We start from the raw sequence: 17,075 nt of genomic DNA on the forward strand, positions 1-17,075 counted from the left end.
TATTTTAAATTGTTTCTGTGCCAGCAAACTAATGCCAAGATTCATATACAGAATAGACGATACTGTTGAAGGAGAACAAAGGTGAGGAGCTGATATTACCCGACATCAAGAGTTACTATTAAAGCTACAGTGGTCAAAACAGTGTGGCATGGGCAGAAGAAGAGACAGAGAGATCACCAGGACGAGCAACGGAGCAGAGAGATGGACCCACGCACACACAGGCACCTCATCTTTGACAGAGGAGCACAGGCAGTACGACAAAAACACAAGACAGTCTTTTCAACCAACGGTGCTGGAACAACTGGAAAGTCACATGCAAATCCTCATCATCACTTCATCATCACCCAGATACAGCCGGCTGTTGTAAGCCACCGAGTTCGACCTCAGTGGGGACAGTGGTCTCCAGGCCACACAGATTCTTGGCTTCACCGTGCGGGTCCTGACTTGTGCGCGTGGCTTGACCAAGTTCCAAGAAAAGGAGCAGAGGGTCACGGGACCCCCTGGAGTCCTCAACTCAGACATGGCGTGCCACCTCCTATAGCAAGTCCGGGACCAGCCCAGGTTCAAGGGTGGGAAGTACACACCTCCCTAAACGGGAGAAACTGCCAAGTCACGTTAAAGGGGCACAGATAAGGGGAGGGGGTGATCAGGCCACGCTGGCAATCAAGCTGTCATAATGGAACTGTCACTTAAAACAGCCCTCTCCTGAGACCCAAGTGGGCTTTGACGAAAGCCAGGACAGTCAAACGCTCCAGGACAGCCGAGGAGATGACTCAAAAGGGAAAATGAATGATGTCATGCGGACAATGAGCAGTTTGAAAAGGCAGAGCTTCAGTTTCGGGAGCTTTCCTACTCCCTGTCCCTTAGCGTCAGAGAGCGCCAAGTGACCTCGGACATCGACAGCCCGGGGTTCATGGCCACACTGTCCCCTTAGGAGATGCCCCCCACACGCAGGGTAGGAACCAGCCGAGACGCCACCATCCAAGCACCCAGAGCTCCCTCGGATGATTACTGGCATTAAAAAAAAATCCTTGCAAAAATGGGCCAAACGTCCTTAAGGACAAATGCCACCACACAAACACAAAGAGCAGTTAATGCCACAGAAACGACGCTGAACCGTCATTTTCTGCAAAGGCTGAATTGTCCAGCGGCACCTCCGCGTGGCAGGTCCGCTGCGTGCCAGGGCTCTCGTGTGCCAGGAGAGGCCAAAGTTTTTGGCGCCCGGACCAAACATTCACATCCGGGCTTGAAGGCAACCGCCTCTCGGTTGCTTTCTGCTGACATATGGCGGCGTCGGCCCAGTGCGGGTTGCTGGTCCACCGCAGCGCAGTCTCTCAGTCACTCCGGGCCTGCAGGGCCCGCTGCCCGCCGCTCTCGTTCTTCCTAATTCGCTCTACCAATTGGGGATGACAGAAGGTACCAACTCCCTCCTCGGGTATTTGAACCGTGAGCAGTCATCTATATGCACAGAGTGTGCCCGCGAACTTCAGAGAACTTGGCTTCTGCGGAGCCCAGAGCGCAAACGCTGCGGAAGCAGATGCCTTCTCCAAAATATGTACCTGATGGCCACTTGGCAGCTTCTAAAGTAAACTCACTAGTGGTTTTTTAAAATTTTATTTATTTTTAAATTAATCCTCACCCAATGAAGCATTTATTGCTTTTAGAGAGAGAGAGGGAGAAAAAAACATCGATGAGAGAGAGAAATGCCTTCTATAAGCAACCCAACAAGGACTGAAACCCACAACCCAGGTATGTACCCTGACTGGGAATCGAACCGGAAAACTTTTGGTATATGGGACGTCATTCCGATCAACAAAGCCACCCAGCCAGGGCTCATTAGTGGCTTTTTAGATTAAGTTCCAGCAGCAGTCAGCCAGGGAGGAGCTTAAGCACTTCATAGGTGAGAGACTGTGGACAGTGGTTAGAGCGCAGTCTGTCAATCAAAAAAGTCTGAATTTCCATCTCAGCCCCGGCTCTTACTGTCTGAGTGATGATGCACAAGTTACTTATCCTTTTTTTGGCCTCAGTTTCCCCATTGAGAAAACTCGGTTTGGAAAATAGAATGTAACGATATATGCAATACACTTAGTCCAGAGCTTGCAACATAGGAAGCACTTGATAAATGCTCAGTGTTACCGCTTTTAATGTCACTGCTACCAAGTTAACAAGCAGGCGGCTTCCAGGGCCAGGACAGCGAAGCCCAGCAGTACATGACTCTCCGAGTCCCAGTAGTAGAGCTAATGCTGGTCCAGGCAGGACTAGGACTAGTCAGTCCCCAAGGACAGTCCTGTGGGAAGGTGGCTCAGAGTCCAAAGTCCATCACTGGACTCTGTCAGGTCTCAACTTCTCGCTCCATCTGGGTTGAACATCCAACAGCAGAAGCCAAGACAGACTTCAGAAGGAAGAAGGCAAGAACTGGGCTCCAGGCCCCAGCAGATGCTGGAGTGGGGGACCAAAGACAAAAGAGCTGGAGAGGCCACAGCCTGATGCTCAGGGGAGACTGCACTGGTGGGAGCCCGGGAACTCCCAGCCAGAAGGAGCCAGCTCCCACCAGGCGGCCAAGTCTGGCCCTCCACGACTGAAGGCAACACTGGGCTGAAGCTGTACCTTGACTGTGGGGACACCACCATCTCCCTCTCTGAGCTAAAGGGAGAATGACACATCGGTAAAGGGACAGCCGGAGCCCACAGTGCCCACCAGCACCAAGTAGAGCAGAGCTAGAACCTAAAACAGCGGCTAACACCTGGAGCTTGCTGTTGAGGACGCTCCGGTCCTCAGGTGACACACGGGCAAAGGATCCCAGGTTCAGAACCGTCAGCAGAACCTTCTAGGGCCATGTTGCGCCCAGTGGTTTTCAGGGAGGGGGACAGAACCTACAATTGGTGCAACCCCACATTGGTGCATTCAAACCTATCTGCTCTTTCAAGTTCAGGGGTGCCGAAGGGTTGAAGAATCCCTCATGTCAGAAACTGTAACAGTCTCTTTGTGGTCTGGCAGAGACTTTTGGCTCATGAGAATGTCCCTAGGTTGGGAGTCAGTCAACAAACATTTACTAAGCACGTACTGTATGCTGAGCTCTGTGACAGGGACCAGAGGGAACAATAATGATGGGAACAAGTTCTGAGTTCCAAGTGCAGGTGACGGACAATATTTAAATAAGTATATAAGGCCCGGATGTGGCAGAAAGAAAAAAGGCCAAGTGAGCGCTCCCTGGAAGCTATTCCAGGTAAATAAAATGATCAGCGGAGAACAGCCATTTCTGAACCTGAGCCAGGGCTCGGTTTGCGGCCTTTTCTACTTTCTTTGAGAGGAGATAAGAAAACTTTGAACTTGTAAAGCCTTGTGACAGCTCCCTGTTAATTGCCTAAACGCAGAGAATAGAACAACCTTTGGTTGGGGATCCTTAGTGAGAAAAAAAAAATAGCGACCGCAGGCCAGACTTTGTCTCGTGAGATTAATGGCTCCGTAACAGCGCACAAACTCAGACTTTTAATAAGGGACGACCGAACGTGGCTAGAAACCGAGGACCAGTTGGTGGAGAAGGGAAGGAAGATGAAACAAGAAAAGGAGACCGAGAACGGGAAAAGACGTGTGGGTGTGAGCAAGTCGTCAAAACAACTGGAAATCGTCGCGGGCTATGATACTGAAGTCGGGAAATCCTTTCGGGTGGGGCAGAAACTTGTATGGCAGGTGCGGTTTAGAAACTACCTGATTCATCACACGACCTTATTTACAGCAAGAAGACTGGCCCGTCCAGCCATCCCCAATTTAGAGAGGCTGTCACCCAGCGGGAGAACCACAGCCCCAATTCCCGCTTTGAGAAAGAGTGGGAACTCGGAAACTCTGCAGGAGAGGGTCTCTGGAAGCTGGAGGTTCGGGTGTCCACCTTGCCCATTTAGTTCAGGTTCCGAGGTATTCGGCCCCCAAATCTCACAAGGAAATGGGGCTAGGCTCCATTTCCCTGCACAGCTATTTCCCCTGGAGCACGGCAGATGTAATCATAAACACTGCCGGTTCGGCCACAACTTCTTGTTCTTGGACGAACCCAGTGACTCCCGCGAAGGATCCCCAAGCTGCCAAAAACCCCGCCCTCACTTGTAACCATAGGAACGGTGACGCGCCAAGCCGGGGATTCCCGGTTCCTCCCCCTCCCTCCCGAAGATTGTTTCCCCACAGTCTGTCCACATGGGCGCACCGCCTCACTATTGGTCAGTGCCCCAGCACTGTGCCTTGCTCCAGCCAATAAGCGGCCTGTGCACGTGCACAGCTGCGTATACCGATAGGTCACCACTACCTGATCACGCACTGCCTACCTGCCACAGCCGTTGCAAGGGTCTCCAATGATGTGACTCAGTAGCGACTTACAACCAATCGGCACCAGCCAGGGCTCGCGTCTAACCTATGGGCGCGCGCCGGGGGTGGGCTGTCCCAGCCCGGTTACACTCCCAGCGGGGTTTGTTAAAGCTACAGGAGCCACGGCGCGCTAGGGTTCCTCTGGGCACCGCACAGCTGGCACTGCGGCCCTCCATGTGCGGCTGGCGCCTTTGACAGCGGCGCCGCTTGGCTTCCGACCCCCGATCCGGGCGCTGCCCAGCTATCTGGCGCGGGTGCGGCAGCGTCGCCCGGCGGGATGGGTGGCGAGGCGAGGTCCACGGAGGCCATGGGCTCTGAGGGTCGCGTGAAGAGCCTGGGTCTGGTGTTCGAGGACGAGCGAAAGGGCAGCTACTCGAGCGGCGAGACAGTGGCGGGGCATGTGTTGCTGGAGGCGGCCGAGCCGGTGGCCCTCTGCGCGCTGCGCCTGGAGGCCCACGGATGCGCCACTGCCGCCTGGGGAGCCAGCGCCGGCTCCGCGGCCCCGGCCTCCGTCTCGGAGGTGGAGTACCTGAATGTGCGCCTGAACCTGCGCGAGGCCCCGCCCGGTGAGCGTGGCGACAGCCCCGGTGTCCCCTCACGGCCGCAGGCGCCTCCAAGGAGGGATTGGGGGTGGGGGCGGCCGGGAGATGCCCACATGCCAGGTGTGCCGCAGCGGGTGTCCAGGGATGGGGTCCGCCCGCAGGGTGGCCAGAGCCTCAGTTTGGTTGCTGGTGACCCACGGGTAACAATGCCTGCGTCCCCACCTCACAGCGCGGGGTGGGGGACGGGAACAGCGTGCAAGTTGGGTGCGTGCCTTTTCCCGGGACCTTCCAGGACTGCTCTGGGAGGGAGCCATTGTCATGGAAACCTATGATGAACAGTCAGGAATCCAGCCCCTGGGAATCGCGGTCTTGTCCGTTCTGGCCAGAGGGACGGAGGGCGCAGCCGGAGTCTGAGGTTCCTTGCTCTGGCGCCCCGTGTATCATGGGCCTCCCCTTCTTCCCACCCTGAATCTAGAGGCTCCTCCTCGGCTCCTGATGAATTAGCAAAACCTCTGGAAGAGGGTAGTGGGTCCGGAGGGATAGCAGTTCAAAGGAAGTGCTTCTTGACCATCATCACCCTTGGTGTCCTTTCTCTGGGGAGCACAGGGAACTGAAGGATTCTGCCTCTACCTTACATTCTTTTTCTGGATTATTTTTGCTGCTCCTGTTTCCTTTTCACCCAACCCCCCTCCACCAATAGGCCTTTCCAGACACATGGTGTCTGGGGGAAAGGTCACCCTTCCTTTCCACTCTTGCTAGGACCGGTGAATGGTGTAGGCCCTTCCAGAAGTCTCCATGTGGGGACCCACGGTGTGGGTGTACCACTGAGTGTGTACACTGATTGCCATTAATCATGAGATCACTAGGAACGTTGAGTCCTGGTCTTCTTGTAGTGGGTGGACCCTATCCTGCCTTTCTGCCTCATCAGCCCAAGAGTAAAATGCACTGTATCTTTAACCCTTGCTGTGCCTTACACAAAATTAATAGAATGTGCAGTTTTGCCTGGTTCTACTGTGGACAAGGAGGCTGTCCACAGTTCAGGGCTCAAGGCATTGGGAGAATGGAGTGATGCCCTCAATTGCAGTGAAGAGAGATGCACTTGGAACCAAAGCCTAGCACTGGAATACCAAGTGTGGGGCGCCCGGGACCGTTGTTACCTGCCTGTGTGCGCCTTCATCAGCAGTACGGATCCCAGGCCCAGTCAACTCATACCTGCCCCCAGAGGCAACAGACCACACCAACTTTCGGAGGGCTGCCTGGAGGAAGGGGCCAGGGAGGCAGAAATAAACTGGCTTTTGTCCAGGACTTTGGACTCTGTCTCGGGGCCCACGACTACTGAGTAAATAAATGTAAGATTAATAGCAGTTAGACCTGCTTAGCAAAAAAGTAGCCCCCAAAAAAAAAAACAACTTTTGGGAAGTCGGATCCTGTGTTTTCACTCTGATGGAATAGAATGTCCGAACCTAGACCACTTGAATGAATGGCTTGCTTTTTCAGAATGGATCCTGACAAATACTGTTTGACGATATTTGTCAAAACTAATGTTTCACTTAAAAGTCATGGTTTTAGCTGATTTGACACAGAGGACGGAAAAAAAGATCTCTCCTGTTATCTGTAGCTTGGAAGAAGCCGCAAATTTACACAGTTGTAGGTTCTCGGGACCATTTAATTCCCAAACCTGAGTTTTAATCACCTGGAAAATGTTCAGGATGCTGAGAGCTCAGGGGAAGGGCAGTTTGGGGATCTGTTCTCAGGTACCTCTGTGGATCACGCTTTGGCATTGCTAATCTAATCCCCCTGTTTGCTATCATCGGAATTGAGTTTCTTCATATTTATGTTGAAAAACTGGGATAGAGAGATGAGACAGACCAGAGAGTTGGCTTCGGCCCTCGGGCGGCCACCAGCAGTGTGACAGTGCCTGGGACCCCCTCTTCCCTCCTGAGCCCGCCCCAACTGTGTGGTGGTCTCCCCGCAGTTCAGGACCCTGAGCTGATGAACCATCTCCCTGTGGCAGGTGGTCCTCAGCACAGAAGGAAAGGACACTTCGGTCCGCCTGGGGAACCCTTCTAAGTAAATAGACGAGAAAGGGAAAGAAGAAAACAGCCTTGATTCCAAATGCTGGGCCCCAGATGTATCAGCCCTCCTCACTGTTGTTCCTGTGTGTGTTTTGTGGTGATTGAAAGGCTCATTTTAAATGTCACAGTCCCCATGTTGATTTGTCTCGTCTGTAAGGCTGCAACTGCCTCGCTCCCTGACCCTCTCTCAGTCTCCTGAGTCACTCTGTCCCCTGCATCGGGCTGTCATGCCCTGCCTCGTGCCATTCTGCCGTGGCCATGCCAGCCCTCACACCCACCCCTGTCCTCAGGGCGCCCGTCCCCACCCCCACGGGCTCCAGGACTCTGTGACCCCTGCTTGTGCACAAGGGTCCAGCCTCACCGCCCCCCACGGCTCTGTTTGAGGCCTGGAGTTACCGATCCTCCCACCCAGCGTGCCTGGCACCCACGTACCCTGAGTGCCGCAGTTTCCGTCAGCCTGCGCCCAGGGTCTGGCCCTCCCGCCGCCGTTCCCCGTGGGCTCACACCTCGGTGGCCTGTTCCCTCTGCCTCCCAGTCCCCCACCCGTAGACTGGTCCTATTTGAATGACCTTGAGTGGCAAATACTTCGTTTCCCCCAGTGTGTCACACACGGAAAACTGGGGACCGGTGGGAAGACAGTGAGCCCCACCGTCAGGTGTGCCAGCTTTCCCGAAAGTACGAGGTTCAAATGCTCACCAAGGTGGTAAAGGTCTTAGCGCTCCAGGATTTAGGTGAAAGAAATAACCCCGTTTCACTGGGGATTGCCGCCTGTTAGTTCTGTAAATGAATGTATGTGGTGGACATCTTCATTTGGTGCGAAGTGACCAGGCAAACCTCAGAGGGAGTGCGCAGTCCACACCCCCTTTCTCCACCTTAACCACCCGCCACGAGGGACTTTCACTGTCCACCTGAGTCTGTGGGCACCAGACGAAGGGGAGGTTTACAGGTGTCTGTACAGCTCCCCCGGGCAGCTCTGCAGCGGGGAGCTGGCCCTGGGTCCGAGCAGCACGCAGGGCCTCTGGCCTTGCCGGGTTCACCACACCTGGCCACTCGGCCTCCTTACCGTTATGGGGATGAGCCACTGTGGGAAAGCAAGCGGAGCTGGCAGACCCAGGGCGGGAGGAAGGGGTCATGGCCACGCTCGGCCAAGCCCTCTGCATCCCAACGTAACCTCGAAGAGACCCTGCACATCCGAAGACCTTGAGTAGAGCGACTCTTGCTCATAACTTGCCCTGTTGGTTGGCTGTTCAGTATTGTGCACAGTACACATGATATTCGACATAAAGTTTCACCTCCTCGTCCCCCTCTGCCCAAGGTGCACGTAGTCTGATTTTTAGGGTATATTCGAAAGAAATAGAACGATTGTTTTTTACTTAGCTTTCAGTCCAATTCAATACTGGTGTCTGATGTCAGTGTAATAGTGTACTCATGCTAGTGTAAGAGTGGAATAAACGTGTATATACACGTACATGTGTGTGCATGTGTTTATGTATATGGGAGCTCTGCACTCTGACACTTCATGGTAGTTACGTGTGTCATTTTCTGTTTGAAGATAGAAGCCTATAGAAGTGTATGTGTGTGTGTGTGTGTGTGTGTGTATAGTGAAACGGTACAATCAAATTCAAATTTTCATTCCCTCTGTCTCAGTTTACTAAGCTTTTTGGAGCAGACTAGATGTTATAGCCAGGAAAACCTCCTTGAAAAACACCTGGTTCAAGTGGCGAACGTCTCGACCTGGTGCTAACCTTAGTTAAATAACACGTATTCTCTTTTTTAGGTGAGGGCACCCTGTCATTACCGCCTGGAAAACACGAATTCCCCTTTAGCTTTCAACTTCCGTCTGAGTAAGTGAGACCCCTGTAACCGCTGCGATTGCCCCACACCCCCCTCCCCGCACATATGGGTGCCAGTCTCTTCTGACTGGGCACACGTGTTCACCCTGCAGGGTACCCACGCCACTCACACGCATTTTCCTTTTCACCAAACCAACGTATTAAGAGCCTTCCCTGGTTTTGATGAGCTGACAAGTAAACTTAGAAATTCATTTCTTTGGCTCCGTTCAGCCTGTTAGTCACCTCGTTCACCGGGAAATACGGAAGGATCCAGTACTGCGTGAGAGCGGTTTTGGAGCGGCCCAGGCTCCCTGCCCAGAGCGTGCAACGGGAACTCCAGGTGGTCAGTCAGGTCGATGTCAACATGCCAGCACTGTTAGTAAGTTTCCCTCCTTCCTGCCCTTCCTCCTGCCCTCTCCTCCTCCTCCCTTTCAGCGGTGGTGCATGCACCACATTCGGCCAGTTGAGAGCCACTCTGTCCCGCCCTTTCCGATACGATCTTGTAACCCATAGCCATTCCCTCTCAACATGCGGTTCTGGGTTGAGCAAATTACAGATCACGTGTGTTCATACTGTTGATGGCGTCCCGGCTGTTCTGGGCTGCTTCTGCCAAAAAGTTACACAGGCTGGAAACGCATTCATCAGGCTTAATAATGACGCTCACGCAGAGAGTGGTTACTTTTCCCAGAGCGACCACACTCCCAGGGCCGTGGGTATTCTAAAGTCTTCAATAATAGCAGGTTGAGGAGCAGTAATTACGGGAGGGTGTTAATCACGCCCAGCCTGCCATTGAGGCCTGGGCCATTATGTCGTGTGTCCTTCCATTCCGCCTGTCATTTTAGGACATTAAGTAAGTGCACGCAGCTGTCTCGGGGCCCCTGTCACTGATCATTTCCTTGTGACAGATTTGGCCACATGAAAGCATTGAACTTCTAATAATCCCCAGAAATACTGTAGACAGAGCAGAAAGATGAGGCTTTAAGTAACAACAGAATAGGCAAGATGGGAGCTAATGAGCGAGAGTCTTTTATCTCAACCCATATTACCAAAATCATATAAAATTATACCTTATACGCTCATGATAGCTACTGGGACCTAATGGGTCTTCATTTAAATATGAATGAATGTGGGGTGATTTTTTTTAAACTTCCTAGAAAATGCTGAGGTAATTTGAACTTTCCATGAGGACACTGGTGTTTACAAAGGCGGATATTTCGTGTTGGAGGTTTCTTTTTCTAGCCAAGGATTTTAAAGATAAGTAAGGAAAAAAAGCCTGGAGTTAAAAGTTGCTGTACTCTATTTTCACGTGAAAATGGAAGAGAATTGACCATGATGTTTACCTTTAGATTATAAATATATCAAATAGGCCCTGTTGGCGCATCTGTGGCCCAAACCACAAAACAACCGGCACCCAACTGACCTGGTTTCTAGCCGTGACCTGCTTAACACTGGCTTTGACGTCTGACGAGGCCAAGTGTCTTGCATTTTTAAACGCTTCTTAGAATTGGGAGGTTAACTATGACTAAACTCTTTAGGAGGCCATTGTGACAAGTGATTTAAAGAAATTTCTTTTTCGCCAAAAAAGAGCTACGATTTATCCTTTACGAGCCTTTCTTTAAATAAAAGAGAAAAAGTGTGCCTTTGGGTTTGACGATGAACTGTGGTTTGTAACCTGGGAATGTAAAGCCTGATGTCGTCTGGTTTGAGACTATGGAACGGAGGGAGGGCCGGTACTTACAGTCCTTTTTTGTGTCTGTGACACTTGTGTATGGTGCGCCCACCCTTTCACAAGACCCGAAATCCACTCTAAATTAAAGACACTTGAACTATATCCCTAAGAATGCATTTCGAAGTAAGTAAAAAAAAAAAATGTGTTTTGAGGTAAGCAAAAAAAAAAGGGGGGGGTGTTTACTCCACATTTAAAAAATGCCAAAACAAATAGCATGTTCTGATTATTGACTTTTATGCCAGTTCTCCTTTGACCTGATCTAAATAGAGTTTTAAAATAGTGCCTGACCCGGTAATTGGCACTACGACAGTTTTTGATTGTTTTCGTAAAAAACGGTCTGTCGTTTCCCAGAAACACAATGACCGCAGGGTAAAACAGCATGGTGTCACCCTGATTGGAATCTGACAATTCACCTCAGTCGTCCTAATAAGGGAGTGACTTAGAGTGCACTGTGTTTCAGTAAATATTTCACCCAGTGTGTCACGTGAGAAAAGAAACGTCTTAACTTGTTTTTTTGGAAAAACATTTCTTAATGAAGAATAACATCATTTCAAGTTTTATGGATTCTTCTAGACTGGTTTCATTAGCATTGTCTTCTTCTTTGAACTTTTCAAGACCCCTGTATTGAAAACCCAAGAGAAGATGGTCGGCTGCTGGTTTTTCACCTCCGGTCCGGTCTCTCTGAGTGCAAAAATCGAGAGAAAGGGCTACTGTAATGGTAAGCAAACACAGTGTCCTCAGAGTTCAGATGCAGTGTTAATGAATATCGCTAGTTAACTGCGAGTGACTTTCAATGGTGTGTTTCATCAGCGATGCAGTATATAGTATGTTCAGTGCAAACAAATACTTGTGTTCCCAGTATAATTCCCTGACGTTTGGGTAGCTCTGAGTGGATCAGTCCATTCCGGTGAAACCCCCGGCGTTGCGACTTCCATCCCATTTGTTCCCTGAGTGACGAAGGGGGAAACTGGCTGAGTGGGAGACGCCAGAGCCTCGGGTCATGCTGTGAAAGAATGTCCACGCCAGTGCCGCTCGGAGGGACGCACTGGCTGCACGAAAACCCGGCTGGGCCCACAGTTAGACCGATGTTAGAACTACCATCGGGGGAAGCCCCATGCTATTCGGTGGACCTGGGTCCTGGCTCCCTGGAAGTGACCGGGACCGGTGGGACGGTGGATGTGAACTTCGCCCACTCCATCCACAGCTTCCTTTGTCCTTACCACCCAGCCTGTAAGAGCAAAGGCTCATTCTGCTGTTGGCCAGGTGTTAATAGAGTGGGCACTGACGTGTTTGTTAGTGATCTTTTGTACTCAGGTTACTCTACTCTTTTCTCGTGTGCCCTACCTTAATTTTTAAAGGTGCTGGTAACTTGCATTACTTTAGAATTGGGGGTCTGATGTTGCTGCATCTGGAAAGCGGGTAACACAACAGTAAGGAACCAGCATCTGCCCCAACCCACAGTCCTCGCCTCTCCGACTCGGATTTACAGGTTCTCCCTCAGGGCTCCCCAGTCTGTTACTGCGTTGTTGCCCGCCTTCCAGCTGTACCTCGTGACTGCTCTGTGGCACTGTGGGGAGAACGTTCTGGAACATCTCCAAAGGCTTTTTGTTTTCTTTCTAGGAGAAGCTATTCCGATCTACGCAGAAATAGAGAACTGTTCCTCCCGACTGGTGGTTCCCAAAGCCGCCATCTTCCAGACCCAGACGTACCTGGCCAGCGGGAAGACCAAGACCGTCCGGCACGTGGTGGCCCACGTGCGTGGGAACCACATCGCCTCCGGCAGCACCGACACCTGGAACGGGAAGATGCTGAAGATCCCGCCTGTCGCGCCGTCCATCCTGGACTGCTGCATCATCAGAGTGGACTACTCCTTAGCGGTGAGCACAGCCCTCCGTGCAGTGAAAAGTGTGCGGGATGCGGCGGCACCAGTGGCACAGGCCCGGAGGGTGGGGGCGTCGGGTACCTGGGGAAACGAGTTGGCCTTTGTTTTTTAAGCAAAAATTGGCCCCCTGTGGGATTTCATTACATGGCGTCAGAGAATCAGGTGCTGATTGTATGGAAGATGCACTTCATGTGCTCTAGTTACTGGGTGGGCCACACTTGCTCACAGCGAGGCGCACGCAGGCCGCGCTCCCATCACTCAGTGTGCCCCGTCCTTTGTGGGCTCTCCCTGGGGTCGGCCCTCATTTCATCAGGTCTGGACAGTGCACAGCGGTCGTGGGGTGGGTGGGGTTGGCCAGTGACAGGCACTTCTTTCTATGAAAAATCATCAATCAGCTCTTCTTACTACGAGGCTTAACTTTTTTTGTGCCTGTCTGTCTCTCCCTCCTTGGCCTGTCAGGTGTATATTCACATTCCCGGTGCTAAAAAGCTGATGCTGGAGCTGCCCCTGGTGATCGGCACGGTCCCGTACCACGGCTTTGCCAGCAGGAACTGCAGCGTGGCCAGCCAGTTCAGCATGGACATGAGCTGGTGGGCCCTGGCGCTGCCCGAGCAGCCTGAAGGTAGAGGTCTGGGGTTCTTTGAGGGCAGGCTGTGCACACAAAGAACCTACTAAGTGTTTAGATGTCACCCCACTGCTACTGGAACTGTCCTCACTCCCACTACCCAACACCCTTGAACGCTCTCCTTAGACGGGCCTCTGGTGGTTGAGCTCATTCCAACCACAAAGCTTCGGATACCAGACCCAGGAGGAAAAACCACCCTTCCCAACTGTGATTTATGCTAGTGAGACAGCAGTCGGAATACAAGTACAGTGTCCCGCATGTTCTGTAGCCACAGCTCAATGATTTTTTCAACCTGGACTATAAGATGTATGTCTCAGCAGAATATAGTCAGTGATGGTAGTTTCGTCAAAGCAAACTCTACTAAATGGGTGGGGACACTCAGTGATCAGAGGGAAGACTGCTGTCATTTCACCATGAACTTCAGAGAGCTGCCTTAGTTCCGTAGTGTTCAGGGGAGTCAGTGCAGTTGGGTGTGGCGTGGATTTCTCAGCCCGAGCCCCCTCCCTGTTGCAGCCCCCCCGGAATACACAGACGTGGTGTCCGAGGAGGCGCTGTCCCGGCACGGCCCGCCCCACCCCGCGCTGCCCAGCTGGGGGGCGGAGGCACACTGCCCCCCCTTCGCCTGCATTCCAAACTTCCGCTTCCAGCCTCCCCCGCTTTACTCAGAGGTAAGCAAGGCGAGGGGACATCAATCCCACTTGCATCGTGCTGTTCGTGAATAATCCTTTGTAAGTGGCTGTGGCTAATTCCTAATTAGTAGGGGATGCCTGCTTTAAAACAACCTCTCACGGCGATGGCAGATTATCACTGTGTCATTGGCACCTTCCTTGTCCCCTGCTGTAGCACGGATTGCCGCCTGGGTGTCTGACAGGGCCATGTGGCACCTGGAGACTGGGAGCGGACCCCTGGGCCTTAGCAGTGACCCCAGGCTCTGAGCAGCTCAGCGCACGCCCAGCCTGGAATCCAAGATAATGCTGCACTAGTCACCGGCCTGCTCTCTCTTCCAGGTCGATCCGCATCCTACCAACACAGAAGAGGCCCGGCCCGTCTCCTTCATTCTGTGAATGCATCTTGGGAGCCACCGGGATCGTCCGTCCCCCAGGGGGAACGGCAGCTCTTTTCCCCTGCCCTCGGGGCACACGGGAGGGAAGATTCGCTTAGGAACCCAAATGGACATCACCAAGAAATTAAAACAGTACGTGGGCTGACCAGCAGGCTGGCGGGCTTGTTGCCCAAGTTTGTGGTGGGGCCGTGTGTCCCCTTTGAAGAATGGAAGTCCCAGAGTGTAATGGGAGCCCCGATGGTGACAGAATAAGAGGAGGGCTGATCGCGCTCTGTGTGACCAGGAGAAGCACTATGCAAGGGTTCTCAGAGCGGAGCGAAGGCCACCCGGGCGCCCTGCGGTGGGGGGACCTGACTATGGGGAAGTTGGGATGGGCAGGGGCACGAGGAAACTGAGTCCAAACGCCAACTGAGACCTCCCCCTCGGGGGCCCTCTAATCCCCTCCCTCGCACGTCCCAGAGGCCTGCGGTCGTGGAAGACCGGTTCCTGAGACCGTGGCTGTCGGAGGCCCTCAGGAAGGGATTCGGCTTCCACTCTTTTCTGGGCCCATTTGAGACATAGTTGATACCTTGGCGGTCGAGTATTAGGAACCCAAGCAAGGGTCCCTTGAAAGGCATGTGAGTGCAACGGGGAAAGGCGAATTTCCCCGCGGGGACCCCTTTTGTCGGAGGCTGTGGTTTCTACCCTCTTTAGTACTTGAACAGGATTCGTGTGTGGTTTTCCTCACGTCCTATTTACCTGAGAGCGTGCCAGACCGAAAGAAGGGTAAAGATGCACGTTTGGGATGCCGTGGTACCAACACAAGAAGGCGAAACAAGGGCTCCTTCTAACCTACCTCCAGTGGACGATCAGTTGTTTTCGAACTCGGCCCCACGGGTCTCGGGAGGGCCCGGCCCCCCGGCAGGGGCGCCTCAGCTCGGGTGTCACTGCATCTGGAACCAAACCCCGGAAGCCCCTACGTGGTTAGCATCAGGTGGGAGTTAACGCAGGTAAACCAAAGGGGACTTCAAAAGAAATGCAAGACCAAAAGAGGGTAGAAATGCCATTTTTTTGAAACCGCGCGGACTGGGTTCCTGCCAGGAGACGCGTGTCCCCCTGAGGGCAAGCACTGCCTGGTACCTTATCCGTCCAATTCCTTAGTGATTCTCTGGAAACTGTGATTTTATTTGTTCTGGTGCAATATTTTATTAGCATTTAACCTCAGGCTGTGGAGACCAACAGGATTACGTTGCTGCCGAAAGTCTAAGGAACGTTGTCTCCTATTCCCTTCTCCCGTCCCCTCCGCCCTCCCACGCAGAGTGGCTGTGGCTGCCGCCCTGCTGGTGTGAGAGCTGAGAGCGCTTCTGCACCGGGGGGCAGGCGAGGCTGGGGTGCCTGTGGCCGGGATTGGGGACCCACCGAGGGTTTCCTTTGACGGAGAAATCCTGGCACTTCCCATGCGAAACACTGTGCTTTGCTGAACAGAACGGTACATTCAGCGAGAAAGAGAAAAATTCTGCCAAGGTTAAATGTTGTAGTTAAAAATTAGTTGGCCGTTAGGTGATCCAATGACGGGGGTGTGCCTCCGCCCTCTGGACACGCCCGTCCCCTCTGCAGTGTGTCAGCGTCCCCGCTGTTTATCGGCATAAGCCACCATTTAGAGTCGGTACTGAAAGTGCCACCAAACTGTTCCCTGCCTTGGTTTTTGATTTTGCTTGTTCTGGTGTCTGTTTTAAAACAGGTGTGGGTGCTGAAGTTCCATCCAAACCGTTTTTACTTTTAAAAAGACCATCTTCCGCTATTGGCTGACTTCTGATTAGTTTGCGTGACTCACGAGACACCGTCCTGAGGATGGACGGGAAGACAGAGGGAGGGGCTGCGGCGGAACAGTTTGGGGGCAGGGGGAGAAAGTCTATTTAGCTCCCGGTAGGGAAGCCACTGCTTCCTACAGCCCTTCACTGGGCTGGCTTCCTCCCCTCTCTCAGTGAGGTCATGAAGTGAACAGACCATGGAAGCAAAGCTGATGGGCGGGGTAGCTCCCAAGAGAACGGCCACGCGCAGGTTGCCTTCCTGAATTCTCATCAGTGTATCTGACCTCCGGCCGTGGGCTGGAACCCCACCCCTTCTCTCAGTCAAGAAATTGTTGCATGAATGCAGCCAACTCTGCACTGGAACAGAGTACTTGGAAATGAAGGCAAAAATATAGCTGCTGTGTCTGCGTGTATAGTCCGTTGGGTGGTTTGCAAAGAAACCGTGGCCTTACAACTTCCTTTTCGATGCAAAAATGCCGCGATTCCAACTGCAGCTTTTGGCGCACAAAACCCTTCTGTGGGCAGAGCTGGTTTTCCTTTCGTTTTGCACAGTAAGAAACTCAGTAGGCAGGGGTTTTGTTTTCTGTAAGTTGACCATGAACGCTTTTATTTTATTTCATTTTTTTTTTTACTGAAAATGTAACGACCCACAGGGGGAAAAAAAGATTGTATTTTGTACTCATGTTTGAACCCTATGGGTTCCTTTTATCAATAAACCGATCACACTGAGGCTGGGAGTTGCTCATTTTGTTTCCTGTTGTTAGAACCGCGGCTTAAATTGTTATGGACGGAAGGGAAATCGATACTATACGGCTGGACAGACGCTTCCGTGTCTGGTGCTGTCCCGAGACCAGACCTGGGGGGTCCGGGCCAGTTTGCTAGGGGGCTCAGTCCCCCCAACGTCATCAGCTTTTGGCACCCCATGAAGAAAAAGGTTCGGATGTGTGAATACAGTTAAGCTCTACTGGTGGTTGGGAGAGTGTCATCTGCCTTTATTCCCAAAGGATCGTGGCCACTTTTAGTTTCTGGAGTTTCCGTGATGTTGGACCAGAACCTCCCCAGGACTGATTCAGTGGGGTTGGTGGGACCTCACTGGCCCGAATAAACCTCTCTTCTCGCCCTGAGTGCAGGCACGGCATGCGTGTTTTATACAAGGAATTTGAAGACCGCCCAGGTCCTCTGTC

The 17,075-nt window shown here is 52.5% G+C and overlaps 1 protein-coding gene across 1 annotated transcript; it reads left to right on the forward strand.

Moving 5' to 3' along the window:
* Nucleotides 1–4,439: 4,439 nt before the first annotated feature.
* ARRDC4 (arrestin domain containing 4) lies at nucleotides 4,440–16,621 on the forward strand. The gene is made up of 8 exons (XM_037145954.2): nucleotides 4,440–4,919; nucleotides 8,748–8,814; nucleotides 9,034–9,181; nucleotides 11,147–11,249; nucleotides 12,152–12,408; nucleotides 12,873–13,035; nucleotides 13,552–13,706; nucleotides 14,046–16,621. Exons 1-8 carry the CDS (start codon nucleotides 4,631–4,633, stop codon nucleotides 14,100–14,102), a joined length of 1,239 nt encoding a protein of 412 aa, XP_037001849.2. The 5' UTR covers nucleotides 4,440–4,630; the 3' UTR covers nucleotides 14,103–16,621.
* The last annotated feature ends 454 nt before the right edge of the window (nucleotides 16,622–17,075 follow it).

Source organism: Artibeus jamaicensis, unplaced genomic scaffold, assembly GCF_021234435.1.
Source record: "Artibeus jamaicensis isolate MK-2021 breed Jamaican fruit bat unplaced genomic scaffold, CSHL_Jam_final scaffold_612, whole genome shotgun sequence".
Lineage (NCBI taxonomy): Eukaryota > Metazoa > Chordata > Mammalia > Chiroptera > Phyllostomidae > Artibeus > Artibeus jamaicensis.

Coding starts and splice junctions, on each gene's coding strand:
- ARRDC4 (XM_037145954.2), top strand. CDS start 4,631: ATGGGTGGCGAGGCGAGGTCCACGGAGGCCATGGGCTCTGAGGGTCGC. Junction 9,182..11,146: donor TCAACATGCCAGCACTGTTA/GTAAGTTTCCCT, acceptor GAACTTTTCAAG/ACCCCTGTATTGAAAACCCA. Junction 11,250..12,151: donor GAGAAAGGGCTACTGTAATG/GTAAGCAAACAC, acceptor TTTTCTTTCTAG/GAGAAGCTATTCCGATCTAC.